The 15,704-nt window shown below is 37.1% G+C and overlaps 1 protein-coding gene across 1 annotated transcript; it reads left to right on the plus strand.

Annotated features, from left to right (window-relative positions):
* The first annotated feature begins 344 nt into the window (after positions 1-344).
* Positions 345-4,225, plus strand: LOC107810400 (N-terminal acetyltransferase A complex catalytic subunit NAA10). Its single transcript, XM_016635178.2, has 2 exons — positions 345-746; positions 3,467-4,225. The coding sequence occupies exons 1-2, from the start codon at positions 447-449 to the stop codon at positions 3,728-3,730; spliced, it is 564 nt and encodes a 187-aa protein (XP_016490664.1). The 5' UTR covers positions 345-446; the 3' UTR covers positions 3,731-4,225.
* The last annotated feature ends 11,479 nt before the right edge of the window (positions 4,226-15,704 follow it).

Raw genomic sequence — 15,704 nt, forward strand, 5'->3', positions numbered from 1 at the left:
TGCTAATAATGTGTTATAAAATAAAATTTGTAAAATAAATAAATCGAAGACAACCATAGAGAGAGAGAGATTGATGTATATTCAACTTCAAACGCATGTACATAATGAACTGAAATCTCCTCTATTTATATAAGAAAGGAAGTTGTTGTGTAAGCTGCTACTGTAACCTGTTATGTAAGATGCTTGTAAGTTGCTACTGCAAGCTGGCTACTGTATCAGATATAGATAATCTTATACCGAAATAATATTTATCCATAATGGAATATGAAATAATAAGTTTCTGCTTATTAGTACTAAATTAACATCCATAATATAATATATTTATAACAAAACTTTTTTCCAATTATTTTTGTCTCTCGAGTCTGAAATAGTAACATTTTGGTTCCGAAGCGTCACCATAGTTAGAGCTCCATCGGATCGGCGAACCCTAACCCTAGCTTGGCGAGATGGTGTGCATACGCAAGGCGACCATAGATGATTTGCTGGCAATGCAAGCCTGCAATCTGCTTTGCCTTCCCGAAAACTACCAGATGAAGTACTACTTCTACCACATACTCTCTTGGCCGCAGCTTCTGTACGTGGCGGAGGATTACAATGGTAAGATTGTGGGCTACGTGTTGGCCAAGATGGAGGAAGAAACCTCTGAGTGCCATGGACACATCACCTCCTTAGCCGTACTTAGGACTCACCGTAAACTTGGTATAGCTACTAAGCTCATGACCGCTGCTCAAAACGCCATGGAACAGGTAAATCCTATTTTTCTTAATTTGCTTCTTAATTCTGATACTCCTTGTGAGATTGAATTAAGGCATTTAGTCTAACATTGGAATTGGCCTATGAAATTCAATCCAATTAAAGATTCTTTTAGTAGGTAAAGTCATTGAATCTTTTTTATTGCTTAGATGCTCTGTCAACTATGAGAAAATTGGGATGGTAAGAAGTGGGGTAGTACTGTATGTGTCATGTTTTTGGCAGTATTATTAATTCAATTTCTTGGCAGTCTCAGCTACTAGTTAGATCATTCAAACCAAGGCACTTCATTTGACGACTGTGCGATAACTTCAAAAGATTGGTGGCCAACTGAAAAAGAAAGGTTTTCTACACCCATAGAAAGTTTTACGTTGATCACCTAAGAGAGGAGATCACCGGAAAGCTAATGGAGAATTGAAGGAAAGAGGTGATTATTAAGGTTCAAAGTGGGAAAAAAGGATAACAAGAAAAGGGGAAAGGTAGACGGAAGGGGAGTATTTTCTCTGTAGAGAGGCTAAAATGTTACATTTTTACTTGAAGAAGACTGTTTTCGTATATTACTTAGTTCTCTCCCCTTTTGGCAATTTTATTAGATTTAGTTTTAACAAAATATTGGTCAAATTAATTTATTTGAATTAAGGTGGGTTTTTCATTTAGGGAGGAAACCATACAGGAAAGCACCTGAAGCATGACTTGGATACGAACAAAGAGTTATTTACTCCTAAATACAGTGTTAGAAAGCAGTTATATTTCGGTCTTATAAAGAACAGAGATGAAAGATTAGATTGATTGGAAGGCCAACGTTTTACCCAAGGAAGAACGTTATAGTATTATCACGTTGCCGGAAGAATGTTATGGTGTTATCACTTTGCCCTACCTGTTTAGCAATTTCTATTTCATTCTGTTAGTAGACATAACTATAGCTATATAGATTTGGAGCGGGGAAGCCTGTGTTATTTAGAGAGGTGGTAGTATAGTTGTACATCACGACATAAGGGGGTTGGAGGACTAGAAACTTTACAATTCAGTTTGCTTGTGGTTTATGTAGGAGTGTCATGAAGGGGTGAGAAAACTTTCACCGTCATATCACATTCAGGGTCGGGGATGGCAGAAGAATTAACTTTTGGAACTACAAGTGGTGTTGTTGGTTTTGTGAGAATATATGTTGAGGGCTTCCTTTTACAACATATACATGAGGATTGAACCTGAGAGAGTTGTCATTCCAACAGAGCCAAAGGGTGCAAGAGGGGGGACGAATGTACTTTGGTACCTCAGGGTTGGAAGGAGTCTTCAAGATTGGGAGATGGCAGAGTTCCAAAACTTGGTGGGAGTACTCTACAGCAGATTATATCTCTCTCAACACATGATTTGTGGAGGTGGGGGATGATTGATGATTTGTTCAGTCAAATCATGCTACCAGAAACTGTTGATGAAAGGGGGGACGGGTTTTTATCATTATGGATCCCTAGAGTGCCCAGAAAGATGTGGTCAGCAAGGGTAGCGATACTGACGGCGGAGAACCTAAGGAAGAGAAGTGTCACTTATGTCACTTGGTGCTATATGTGCAAATGTTCGAGTGGAATAGTTGATCACCTATTGTTGCATTGTAAGGTGGTGTCGAGTTTGTGGAGGGTGGCTTTGAATTGCTTTGAGATACAATGGGTGATTCCGGGTAAAATAAGAGATGTGTTGCACAGTTGCACATTCGAAATGAGGAAAAGAATATCAAGGGCATGGAGGTTGCGCCTTTAGCTCTTATGTGGGTAGATGGAAGGAGAGAAATAGGAGAATATTTGAAAGAATTGAAAAAGGTCTCATACATTTTAGGAATAGCCTCTTGTGTCTTTATTCTTTTTGGTGCACCGATGTGATTCCTACTTGTATAGAAGATTGGGTTTTATAGAGAATCTACTGTGCAGTATACTGTTCAGTATACTGCTTGTTCCAAAATCAAAAAAGTTTGTATAGGATTTAGCACAATTTTGTATAGGGAGCAAGTTATTGAAAGCATTACCTAGATAGGACAGAGGGCTAGGATTAAATACAATGCCAGAAAGTAGCATTATTTCAATCTCTTAAGGAATAGAGATAAAAGATTAAACATTGATTGCCAGGTGAGAATGTTTTTGTTACTCAAAGAAGACTGTTATGGTACTATCACTTTTCCCTATCCTTTTGGTAATCTTTATTACATTCTATGAGTAGGCATATCTTCTTTACGCTCATTCTGTTCCCCCCCTCCGACCCATCTCCCAAAGTGAAGACAAACCAACTAAAGGAGGGACACATTGTTGTTGTTGTTGTTGTTTTCTCTGTTATTGCTTGAACAACTTCTTAAGGCGAGTCTTTTAGCAAGCATAAGTGTTGCAAGATTATTTCAGGATAGCATTATGTAATTATGTCGCTTTTGGAATTTCTAATTTGATGAGTTTTGGTTTTCACTTTTTAGAACTAACTTTTGTCAGTACTCATGTTTGTAATTCCTTATATAAAGTACTCATGCTTATACTAATGAAAAAAATAGAATATTCATGTTATAGTAATTGTTAGTTATTTCTTTTATGTTAGAATTAGTTTCAGCTCAAAACTAAGCGGTGGGTGTTGAGTCATAATGCAATGCTGCTCTTGTCTATCTTCTTTCTTATAAAGGAATGTATCTAGGATAATGCTGACTAGGCCGCTTAACTGACTAGTTCTGGTTCTTCTCATGCAACAGGTGTTTGGGGCAGAGTATGTGTCTCTGCATGTGAGGAAGAGCAACAGGGCTGCATTTAAGTTGTACACAGAGACATTACAGTACAAGATTCACGACATGGAAGCTAAGTACTATGCTGATGGGGAAGATGCTTATGACATGAGGAAGCAATTAAAAGGCAAGAAGCACCATCTGCATCACCACCACCATCATGCTGGTGGATGTTGTTCTGGGGAGGTAAAGGTAGGAGCTACGGAGAAAACCGCAGAAGGGAAAAAGGAGTGATTATGGAGGAACTTTTGCCAAGGGATTGTGTAGTCTGCTTAATGGGCATTCAAGACTGGAGTTGTTGCTATTGTACGCTTTTAATAAGAGAGTAACGTGTCTTGAAAAGTTGAACACATGCTTATGGCATTTGTTCTTCTTTGGTTGTATGTGCTCTTTTGCATCTCTTGAATGAAAGAGCAAGGCAAAAACTGGAATCTTCGCGTTATGTTAAATATCATAGTAACAAAAAGAAACTTGAAGGAGTGATTGTCGATGAACTTTTGCCAAGGAATTGTGTTTTATTTGCTTATTGTGCGTTTCAAGACCGAAGTTGTTGCCACTGTATGCTTTTGATGAGAGAGAAATGTGTCTGAAAAAGTTGAACATATGTGCTTATGGCATTTGTTTCTTATGCTATTGTATTTTCACCTTTATATTTTGGCTGTCTTGTAGCTCTTTGTGAGCAGGTCCATGTACTTTTTTTTTTATGGGTAAGGTTGCACAAGTGTGAAATCCTAATGCTAAAAACTTTATTCTTCTTTTCATGGCTTTATAAACTTAAAGCACCAAGCGCGATTGGAAATACAACATCGCCTATAGTTACGAGAGTTATGGAAACCTCTAGAGAGAAGGAACGCTTTTCTAAGCGAGGAAAATGCCTCTCGATAGGGAAGTCCCATAAAATTCTTCTTTGTTGTGTTGCTGTCGTAAAATTGGGTAATACAATAATGAATAAAAAACTTGAAGGTCATTTCTCGGGACCCTTTAAACCTTTACATGATGGAGAAGTGATATTGGATAACTAGTTATTCTTGAACAACTTGGCTAGTTTTCAGTTGCATGTATGTGTGAAGGCAGATTTTATGGTTCTTTCGGATACAACAAATACTCATTTAGATGGAAGCTTATAGAAACTAGAAGAATGCAGAAAACGACAATTAACCTATTTCTATGTTCGGAGCAAAATAACGGAACACTTACGCTGCACCTTTTAGTTTTACTAGTTTCTGAACATATGCGTTATACGTGTATCCCATGTTAATCATTATAAATCTTTTAAAACAACGTATATTAACACATGTTTGTGATGATTAACACCAAATCTGAAAGGAAAAAAATACAAGCTTCAAATGGCGAATGGTGAGGCTTGTCGATCAGCGGAGGTGATGTACTATTAAACCCAAAATGATTAGATCTATCGGCTCATTCACCGACTTAAAATCAGACATGATGCTCTATGAACCCTATCATAGACTTTTAAAGTTGCTAATTTGCCATAACTGCTTTACCTCTTTATTTTAAATCTACTAATGCAGATACATAAGACATATCGATTCGTTTTTAACTTCATAACAATAGAATTCCATATGCAATATTGCAACCGAACAAAAACTTGAGACTAAAACATCATAACTTATAACATGAAAGTTAGACATGCCACTTAGAATTAGGAAGATTCATGGGAATCAATTTTTATTATGCAACGAAATTGACAATAAAGAATAATAAAAGCAGCAAAATTGAGCTAACCAAGAAATACAAACGACATATTATAATGAAAATATTTAAAAGTAAACAACGAAACAAAAACAAAAGAAAAGGCTCAAACTAACTTGAAGTCATAAATAAAGTTCTGGTCTTTTGTCGATTCGAATATAATAATTTTAATTTTCTTAATGAAAATAATAGTTCAGTCATTATCTATTCGTCTTATAATCAGAATTTATCTATATAAAGAGAAAATATTACTCGATTATGCTTGCCAAAACCTTTTGCTTGTGATGTTTTTCCCTAATTATGTTGTGTCCGGCATCGGAAGCCAGAACATTAGAGCGGGAAGGGCAACTGTTGATGGAAATTCTAAAATGAAAGCTGAAGAAGACAAAGCAAAATGCAGAAATTTGGAGAAGGAAAGAAAGTTTTTAGGGGAGAATACAAGAAAAACTCCAAAGCTAAGCTCTGGCAACCCAAAAGATGGGCGAGTCTTGAAAATTTCAGGGAATGAAAGTAAAATAATGGGTGTAATTGCAAGAAGGTTGAAATATTTAATGTATATGTATGTTAGAATCCTTAAATTAAAAAGTAAAATGCAACCAGTTTCTGACCAGAGGACTGACTGGGCAACAACTAGCTGCAAAAACACATGCTGATGATCAGCAGAAATGCAACGCAAATCACTGACAAAACAGTTTCTGACCAGATTTCTGGGAATGAAAACGTTGGGACTACGAGCATTTTGATGGAGCGAAAGGATCCAAATATTTTAGCTAGCAATCATCCTGGTGATAGTAAAACAGTAACAGTTACAACGATTGGGCAGAAGCAGCAACATACAACAACTGCAGCTAATGTTAACACTAATCCTGGGCAGCAGCAGTCCAATGCAAACACGACTAGGCAGAAACAGTCTGACGCAAACGCGACTGGGTAGCAGCAGTCTAACGCAAACATGACTGGAGCTGTAGTAATGGCAACTGATATACAAGCTATTTCGTTGGAGGACAGAAAGTTGCTGGATGCTTTGGGCAGTCCTACACCACACAAAAGTGCATACTCATCATACTCAAAAATGACCGGACTGAAGCTGAAATTTTCAGTGACAAACAGACATGAACCATGTAGTGCAAAGACACCGAAGAGGCACGAACCATTGTGGATGGTTATACAAGATGAAGCTAATAAAAAACTAGAGGCCAACTTACGCGTTGCCATCTCCGAAGAAGCAAAAGAGGATGATTTGATTGAATCTTGTCCGGAAGAGGCGGCTACAACTGGAGATTTCGCTCCTAACAAAACTGGAAAAAAAAAGGTGACTCAAGAAATAACACTCAGGCAACTCCCAATAAGGGCTGCAAAGAAAAAAGGGGTTGCCCCCACAAAATCTACGAAGTCCAATAGATACGACAACAAATGAAGTACTTTGAAGATTATGTGAAGACAGTTAAAGAGGATTTTAAGGAAGTTCAAATTGAAGAACTAACAAGATTGGTAAATGAGGGGCAAGATTCAAATTTCTACATTGTCTTAGTTTATCATTTAAAACACATCATCACTTGTAATAGCGTCATAGAGTGTGTTATAAACTCTATGGCGATCATAGAGTACTTGGTACTTTCAAGTTCCTATTTTTTACATGCTTGCTAGAAGATGAGGCTTTCTCTTTGCCTCAATAGGATTGGTAAGGTAAGGTTTAGCACGGTTAGTGTTGCCTTGGTCCTATGCCTTTGGAAAATTATCCACACGGCTATGAGATTATATGCCCTCGTGAGACTTTGCCGGCAACTACACCATGAATCCTCTACATGAGGCTGTCATCATAAGGCAATGTGAGGCGCAGAGGAGTGATTATATAGCCAAGGCATATGTGTAACAGTACCGGTGCTATTGTCCCCTTATTTATACTTTTCCTAAAAAAATAAAAAAAATAAAAAATAAAAAATAAAAAATTAAAAATTAAAAATTAAAAAGTAAACAGTTGTTTCCCCCCGATAAAGCCTTCTAAAAATAAAACCTAAACATGAGATAATAACTAAGACATAATGTGTAAACATTACTAATTCCTAGACGTTACACTTATCAAAAAGTCTCTTGGGTGGCAATAAATTTGCTGATTGATTTTCCTATTAAAGGATAAATTATTTTTGTTTTATCTAATATTATTTATTTCAAATGATTTTACATTTTATACGTTAATACTAAGGAAATAATGCATGCTGAAATGCTAAAAAAGTCCATCAATTTTTTAAGGATTTTTTCGTCTTTTAATCTTACTCTTTGGGCTTCATACTTATAATATATTATAAAAGTATAAAAATCTGAATGTTGATGGACCAGAATAACTTTGTAAAGTCGACTAAGGATGTGTTTGGTAGGACGAAAAATATTTTCTAATTTTCCCATGTTTGGTTGGCTTAAATGTTTTGGAAAACATTTTCTTTATGAACTCATTTTCCTCCAATTGGAGGAAAATGTTTTCCTTATCAAGAGAAGGAAAACATTTTCCAAAACTCCTTCTCAACCTTCCCCACCCTCACCAACACACACCACCCCTCTCCAGAAAAGGCTTCTTTTTTTTTCAAATTTTAATTTACCGCTATTACCCACCCTACTACCCCTCTACCCCCTTCCCCACCGCCCCTCCCTTCTCCAAAAAAATTATTTTTTTACCTTATTTTTTTTTTTTTTGCAATTTCAAATTTTTGTTTTTTCGTTTTTCTGTAACACCCACCCCCTCACCTGCCCCTCCCCAACCCCGCACAAATATTTTTTTTTACTTTTTTTTATAATTTCAAATTTCTGTTTTTTTCGTTTTTCTGCCCACCCTCCCCACAATCCCCCCACCCCTGAAAAATATTTTTTCAACATATTTTTCAGTTTTAGTTTTTTATTTATTGGTTTAAAGGTTCAAAATTTTATAAGTTCCAAAGTTATGAGTTCGGAGGTTTATGTGTTTGGAAATTTATGGGTTTAGAAATTATAAAGTTTACGGGTTTGAAATTCTGCGGTTTCGAAAGTTTAGCGATTCGAAAGTTTATGAAATTTGTGGGTTCGGAAGGTTGTTGGTTTGAAAATTTATGGCTTCATGTTTATTATATCTAAATTATTTATGAATACTCTTGAGAAGTCATTTTCCTTAATTTGCGTACCAAACACCGGAAAATAAATAAGATTATTATTTATTTTCAAAAAAATATTTTCTTAAAAAAGCATTTTCCGTTATTAACAAACACACCCTAAGTCCGTTAGTTAGCAAGAATTACGTGCAATTGCATTGATTCTACAAAGGCATAGCATTAACCGTTTGGGAGTAAAATTACTTTTCTTCAATAAATTAGACGAATGCTTCTTATGTATAAAAGAAGAAAGACTTGGGACAACTTGTCACTTGTCAGCGTTTATAGATTCATAGGGGGTTACCCCTTGGCATTTTCAGACTCAACAAAGAGGAACGAGGCCACTAGACAAAAGCGGATCTAGCTTATAATCTACGGTTCACATAAACTCAATAGCTTTTGTGCGGATCCGCTTTTGCATCTAGAGCTCCTCATCAATATTATGCTTTAGTAGCTCAAGTGCCCTTAAACTCATTTGAAGTTGGTTGGAACAGTTGTGTTAGTGAATTTTAAATACCAAATACTTATGTATTGAAAAAAATTGTATTTAAATATAAAGGTAATGTGTCGAGACACGTAGACTGGTCAAATAGTCAAAGAATTACAACTAGTCAAGAAGCACGAGTTGCAACAGATACGAGCAAATGACAGAGGAAGAGGCATGGATAGTTATTCAAATAACTCAGCGCCCGTACCTATCTAAGTCATTTATGTTCGAGAATCAAAATGAATGAATCTGACAATAGAAAAGAGTGCAGATACGGCATTTAATAGGCATTAAATGTGGAACACATTAGAGAATTTGTATTGAATATAATGATTATGTAACGTAGCATTCAATGTCTTTAATTACTCATAATAGCCTCATTATGATTTGGGTAAAACGTATATCTCCAAGATATCTATAAAAGGGAGATATCTGATCAATTGTAAGGACACGAAACACTATTGGAATAAAAGTAAACCAAAGTAATTTAGTGTCCTTACTTGCTACCTAAATTACTTCCTTTTATACATTCTTTTGATTATCACTAACCCGTGTTCTTCTAAATTCTAGCTTTGACTAAAATTTTATTTTTTGGTTAAACAAATTGGTTTCGTTACCGGAAAACTGATAATCTACTTTCTTTTCACTTAACTTTCCTTGTTGCATCAATTATGTCGAACAACAATGACAACACTCAAGGAAACCAAGAGAACCAACAAAATCAGGGAGATCCACAGAATATTAATACTCAAGTTCCTACTCCACGAGACTCTCCACGACAATCTCGTGAGGGTACTCCTGATGGGTCTCAAATAAACGAGCATGCTCAATTTGAAAATGTTGAAGCTGTTGATGAAACTTTGCAGAAATTAATTGATGCTCAGGTCAACAAAGCTATTGAGGCACTTGTTAACCAGTTACCTGTTGCAACACCCACACCTACTCCAAATAATAACACTTTGGAAAACCCTCGTTCCGGGCTAGTTAACTCAGGCAGCGGTGGAACTCCCAGTGAATCACATGAGAGACAACCAGGTAATGTAATTAATTCTGATTTAACAAAATTTAGTACTAACCTTGCAGAAACAGCTCAAAGAGCAAAGTGAGCGCATAGAGCAGATACCCGGGGTGCCGCCCATAATCAAAGGTGTAGATATGGATAGATATTCGCAACAACCCTGGAAGCCAAGTGCTGCTCCACTCCCAATTCCAAAAAAGTTCAAAATGCATGATATTCCAAAATATGATAGAACAACAGACCCACAAGATCACGTGACTGCATTCACAACGGGTGTAAAAGGCAACAATTTGACTAAGCAGGAGATTGAATCAGTATTAGTCAAAAAATTTGGTGAAACGCTCACCAAAGGAGCGCTAACATGGTATTCTCTTTTACCCAAAAATTCTATAAATTTTTTTGCTGAGCTTGCAGATTCTTTCATCAAAGCACACTCAGGAGCTCAAAAAGTAGAGAAAAGAATGGAGGATATTTTCAAAATCAAGCAAGGGGACTCAGAACTGCTTAGAGAATTTGTGGACATATTTCAACGTGAAAGAATGACATTGCCACGTGTACCTGACAACTGGGCAGCTATAGCTTTCTCAAGTAATTTGAATGAAAAAAGCTCGGAAGCTATGAGGAGACTCAAGGAAAGCCTTCGAGAATTCCCAGCTACAACGTGAAATGATGTCTATAACAGGTATAGCACGAAGCTGAGGATTGAGGAAGATACTGTTCCACGATTTCAAAAAGAAGAAAAGGTAAGTTCGAGACGTGCGGAGACCGAAAAAAGATCCGGTAAAAATAGGTACGAGCCTTACATGGTACCTGCGTGAAAGGACTCGCGGTCAAAGTAGGATAATCAAAGGTACGATCACAAATAAAGAAACAGAGACTCAGGTTCTTCATCAAGATTCAGGAACGAGCGAAACAACTATGAGTCACGAGATGGTGATAGAAATTTAAAAGCGAGATTCGGTGGTTACAACTTCAACGTCAGCACCTCCGAGCTCGTAGCTATTTTGAGAAGCATGGGAGATAAGGTTCGATGTCCAAAGGAAATGAGATCGAATCCAAATAGGCGCAACCCTGACCATTGGTCCGAGTTTTATAATGACCACGGACATAAAACAACAGATTGCAGATTTTTACAAAGTGAAGTCGATCATTTATTAAAACAAGGATATCTTGCTGAGTTGTTCAGTGAGAAAGGTAAGCACACTTAAAACAAGGATATCTTGAGTGATTTTAAATGCTAATGTGTGTGATAGTTGTTTAATATTTGTAATAGTTTTGTTTTACAATTTAGGTGAGATTTTTAGAAATTAAAGAAGAAAGAAGAAAGGGATTTTCGGATTGGGCCAGTTTGAATTAAATAAGAACAGGCCCAAACCAAAATAACCCAGTCCGAATACCCTTTTATCCGGTCCAATTAGGCGGGCCACACGACCATCCAAACGACGTCGTTGTGTCACCCTCAATTTGGACCGTTGATCTCACTAGATTGACGGTCCAGATCACTCACCCATAACCCCATACCCGACCCATTACCCGAACCAACCCCTACCCCAGCACTAAACCAAACGACACCGATTAGCTCTTGGATCTTGGCCGTTGATCTTGACTGATCCGATGGCCAGGATCAAAACACCTCCCCCCCGTATATAACCCCTCATCTCTCACCCCGCACCTCCAAGCCAGACCCCTCCCTCATCTTCGTCTCCCTCACCAGACCCAGACCCCACGAACCCTAGCGCCGCCCCCTTTCCCCTCACCGTAAAACCGGCGGCAACAACGCCGGTGACCCCCAGACTAACACCCCTAAGGCACCTCGACCCCCTGAACACAGATCCACCAGCCATGGGTCTCGAATCTTCCTCCACCGTCTTGAATCTTTATTTGAAGATTCGAGCCGGACCCCAACCTATGCCAAACCCCCCCAAATTCATGACAGGTACTCCCCTGACCTCCCTCGTGGCCAAACCAGGTTTGGTTTGGTCCAAATCCAACCAGGAAAACCTGAACCCCAAATCCGCCCTAGGAACCCTAGAAGTCCTGAGTCCGAGTTTTTGTCCGTTTGAACGAGAAGATTAGGGTCTAATGGACCTTAATCGAAGTGTTCTCAGTTGAGAACACTTCGATTAAAGTCCGTTCAACCCCAAAGAAGTTTTGATTCGAAATCCGAGACAGAGTTTTTGATTTTTTTTTCAAACCTTTAAGGTATTTCTGCTTTTCTTTTCCCTCTCAGTTTATTTTGTTGTTTTGTTAAATGTCTGTTCATATGTCCAAATGTTTAGTTGATTTATTTTGAATTTTTGTATCGACTGTTCTGTCCATCTTGCCCGGACCTTTTATTTGGTCGAATCTCTTTTTCTATTCATTGATAAGTGTATGTGTTTAACAGTGTAATCGATTGAAATGAACTTCGATCGATTAATTAGTTCCCAGGATCATTTCTTGTTTTGACAGTGCAATCTGTACCCCCTGTTCAATACTGTTCGATTCTGATCATTAGCTATTGATTGTATGTGTTGTAATTCGCGTAGTCGATTCGATATATGTCATCGATTAGTTTAAGCTTTGAATGGTAATAATTTGACACACGTTGTTTGATTTCTGCTGAAGCATCGTTCGAATCCAATTACGAATTGATTACATCTGCTTATAGTTTGTGTATTTGAATTAGAAATCATTTAAGGATTGCTTATAGCTACAGTTTTAACATAGATTTCACAGTTCAAATTGACATAGAATTTGTCCCTACGTGGACAACATGTGCATTATCAGTGGTGAATGAGTTAGGTTTAATTGGACAGCATGTGTTGTCAGGGCATATTCAGACTGCCCATACTTTTGCTTAGTTTAATAAATGATAAACCATTTTAATAATGAAAAAGAGGCTGTCAAGGGAATATCATGGGAAGGGTTTTTAGTTTAATCTTTGAGTGGAAAAATAGCAAGAGAACCTGGGAGGGAGTTCAGTGGATTTTAACAAGCTGTTTTGAATGGGCTGATGCTAGGATAAATAGAGGAGGATTCCATTAAATAGAGGGGGAACGAGACAGTGAGAGGGCAGAAAAAAGATAGTTTAGAAAATCAAAGATAGTTTTGAAAATCAGAAAAGAAAGGTTTCAGAAATCAGGGAGGGAGATAGAAAAGAAAATTTCTGCTGTTTGATTGAAGTTGAAAACTTTTCTTTTCCTCACCTTTTGTGTTTGAAATCAGCATCAACTGCTTTGTTTTATTCGAAATTTGGGGTTTCTTTCCTTTGAGTGTCTGAAAATCAGAAACTGTGTTTCAATCTTGTGTCGGATTCATCTATTACCTGTTTGATTAACATTGGAGTTTCCTGGGTCTCAACTGAGCCTTGTTAAGTCTTTTACTGGGACATTGGGTATTGTTTCATTGAGTTACTGCTGTTTCATTCTGCCTGGGTGTGCTATTGCTGCTGTATTTGTTGTTGTTGCTGCTATCCTTTGCCACTACTGCTGACTTCTCTATCCTCCTTCTTCTTCTTTGCATTTCAGCATCCAGGTACACATTTTGAATCTCACATTGATGTAACAGTAACAATGCGTATGAAATGAAAGACGCGAAGAACTTTTCAGTCATTTGGTGCTGTACCTATAGTCTTATAAAGTGTTAGTAGATTTGTGCAAATCTTTAGGTTGTAACTCAATAGGAAAATATAGCAGGTAGTTTCGTATCTAATTGAAAACTTAGTTTATTTAATTATTGTGATTTACAATGGTTTAGCTTGTTTAGTTTGTACATATGATGTAATTGTGTAATTCGTGGAATGCACGAGTAATTGGTATATCGATAACTAGATTTCATTTTTATATACTCTGTATGTATAAGGTAGATTGCTACTAACCTGGACAAACGCAATATAGCTTTAAATCATTTAATTTAACTCTGTCACGTCCGGATTCCATTAGGCAGTTTCGAATCCAATTAGTAGCATCTTCTAATAAGTAGTTGATTCCATTAATCAAGCCCAAATAAGTTAGTTTAAATTCGAACTTGAAGAACATTTAGTGTAAGTTTAGTATTTTATTAATCTTGCCTGCAATCTCCTTTAGCAAATTAACAGCATGTTCCCCCGTGAAATAAGGCACGAAACAATTCCCGCCTCATAAACAACTAATCAGATAATCAAACAAGAATCCGGAGTTGGCCAAGCATGCAATTTAATTAGAATGTATTTTCTTTCTTCCATTTCTTAGAGACGAACATAATAAAGATGTAGTCATTGTAGGTTTACCCGTTTTATAAAATGAGACGAGCCTCGCCAAATGAGATGCACAAACTGCGGGGCCCTCAAAGATGTATATATTGAATACTTAGAATCTGGGATGGGTCATTTAGCGAATTTCATGACCCTCCCCAAAAATAATAACGTGATAGTCTCTTTAGGCGCGTTTTAATAATATTACTTTCTTAAATTCGGGTGCGCATTTATGTGACCCAAGTTCAAATCTCAACGGAGTCGAAATGTGTTAACAACTACGGGTGCATTGATTGTGACATGGTTCGAGATGCATTTTCACAATGTTGCAACTCTATAAAAATAAATGATAATAATAAAAGCGGTTTAAACTTAATAAAAGCACATAAGTCATAACGTGTATTTAAATCAGATATTTAGCCATTATAACAATTTAAGCGACCGTGCCAGAACCACGGGATTCGAGGGTGCCTAACACCTTCCCTCGGGTCAACAGAATTCCTTACTTAGAATTTCTTGTTCGCAGACTTCATTTGGAAAGTCGAATGTTTTCCTCGATTTGATAAACCGGTGACTTGGGACACCAAAAGCCAAACCTTTCCCAAGTGGCGACTCTGAATTAAATAAATAATCCCAATTCAAATATTGTCACTTAAATTGGAAAAACTCCCTCACGCATTTATCCTTCGGGGTAGGCGCGCAAAAAGGAGGTGTGACAGCTCTGGCGACTCTGCTGGGAAAATGTAACCCAGAACCACTGGTTCAGGGTTCAAGAATTCGAGCTTAGAATAATTGTTATATTTGGCTTTATTATCTGATCTTTATTACATGTTTTGGCATAATGTGCTAAATGTTGTCTTTTACCGCTTTGATATTATCTGAACTGTATATAAACTGTGCCGAACCCTTCTCTCTTCACCTTCGGGGATGTGCTTACTGGTTGAGACTCCCTATTCTGTTAGTGTCATACCCTGAAATAAAAAGAGGCTCGGACAAGTTACGAAGCCGGATGGCCTTTTGGTTCCCGGTAAGTTGCCCCCTCCTCGACTCGAGTTGTCCGCTCGGGTACACAGTCTAGAACATATACCCAGGTTGTAAACCTAGTATAACGAAACCTCATGCCGGATCCCTAGTAGGAACGCTTATTTGCATCATGTTGCATTTGACATAGAGGACTCAACACAGGGGTTGGGTCCGTCTAGGACAGGTAACCTGAAATGAAAAGGTCATCCTGCTGCATCCCGTTTGTTTTGCGCATTTATTTGCTTCAGATCTGCATGTTGACCGGTTTCTAAAAAAACAATTCAAAAAGGAAAGAAAAATAGCAGCGTAGGGAGATAATTACTTATTTTTGGAAAAATAAAACCAATGTCCAAGTAGTGTCAAAACCTTGCCGGAATTTTCTTAAAAAAAATGAATTTTTTTTTGTCTTTTAGTTGATTTATTATTAAAAAAACATATAAAAAAATTTTCCTTTAATCACTTTCAAAATCCAAAAAATATATTTATTTAAAAAAGGGAAAAATTCAAAAAAATGTTGTTTCTGTTGTAGTGTCTCTTTTATAAATTCAGACTAATAGTCCAAATGCTTCCCTAAAAAGATTTTCTTTAGTCTTTATCTCTTTTCAAAAAAATAAAAAAATAAAAATAAAAATCCAGAA

This window comes from Nicotiana tabacum, chromosome 5 (genome assembly GCF_000715075.1).
Source record: "Nicotiana tabacum cultivar K326 chromosome 5, ASM71507v2, whole genome shotgun sequence".
Classification (NCBI taxonomy): domain Eukaryota; kingdom Viridiplantae; phylum Streptophyta; class Magnoliopsida; order Solanales; family Solanaceae; genus Nicotiana; species Nicotiana tabacum.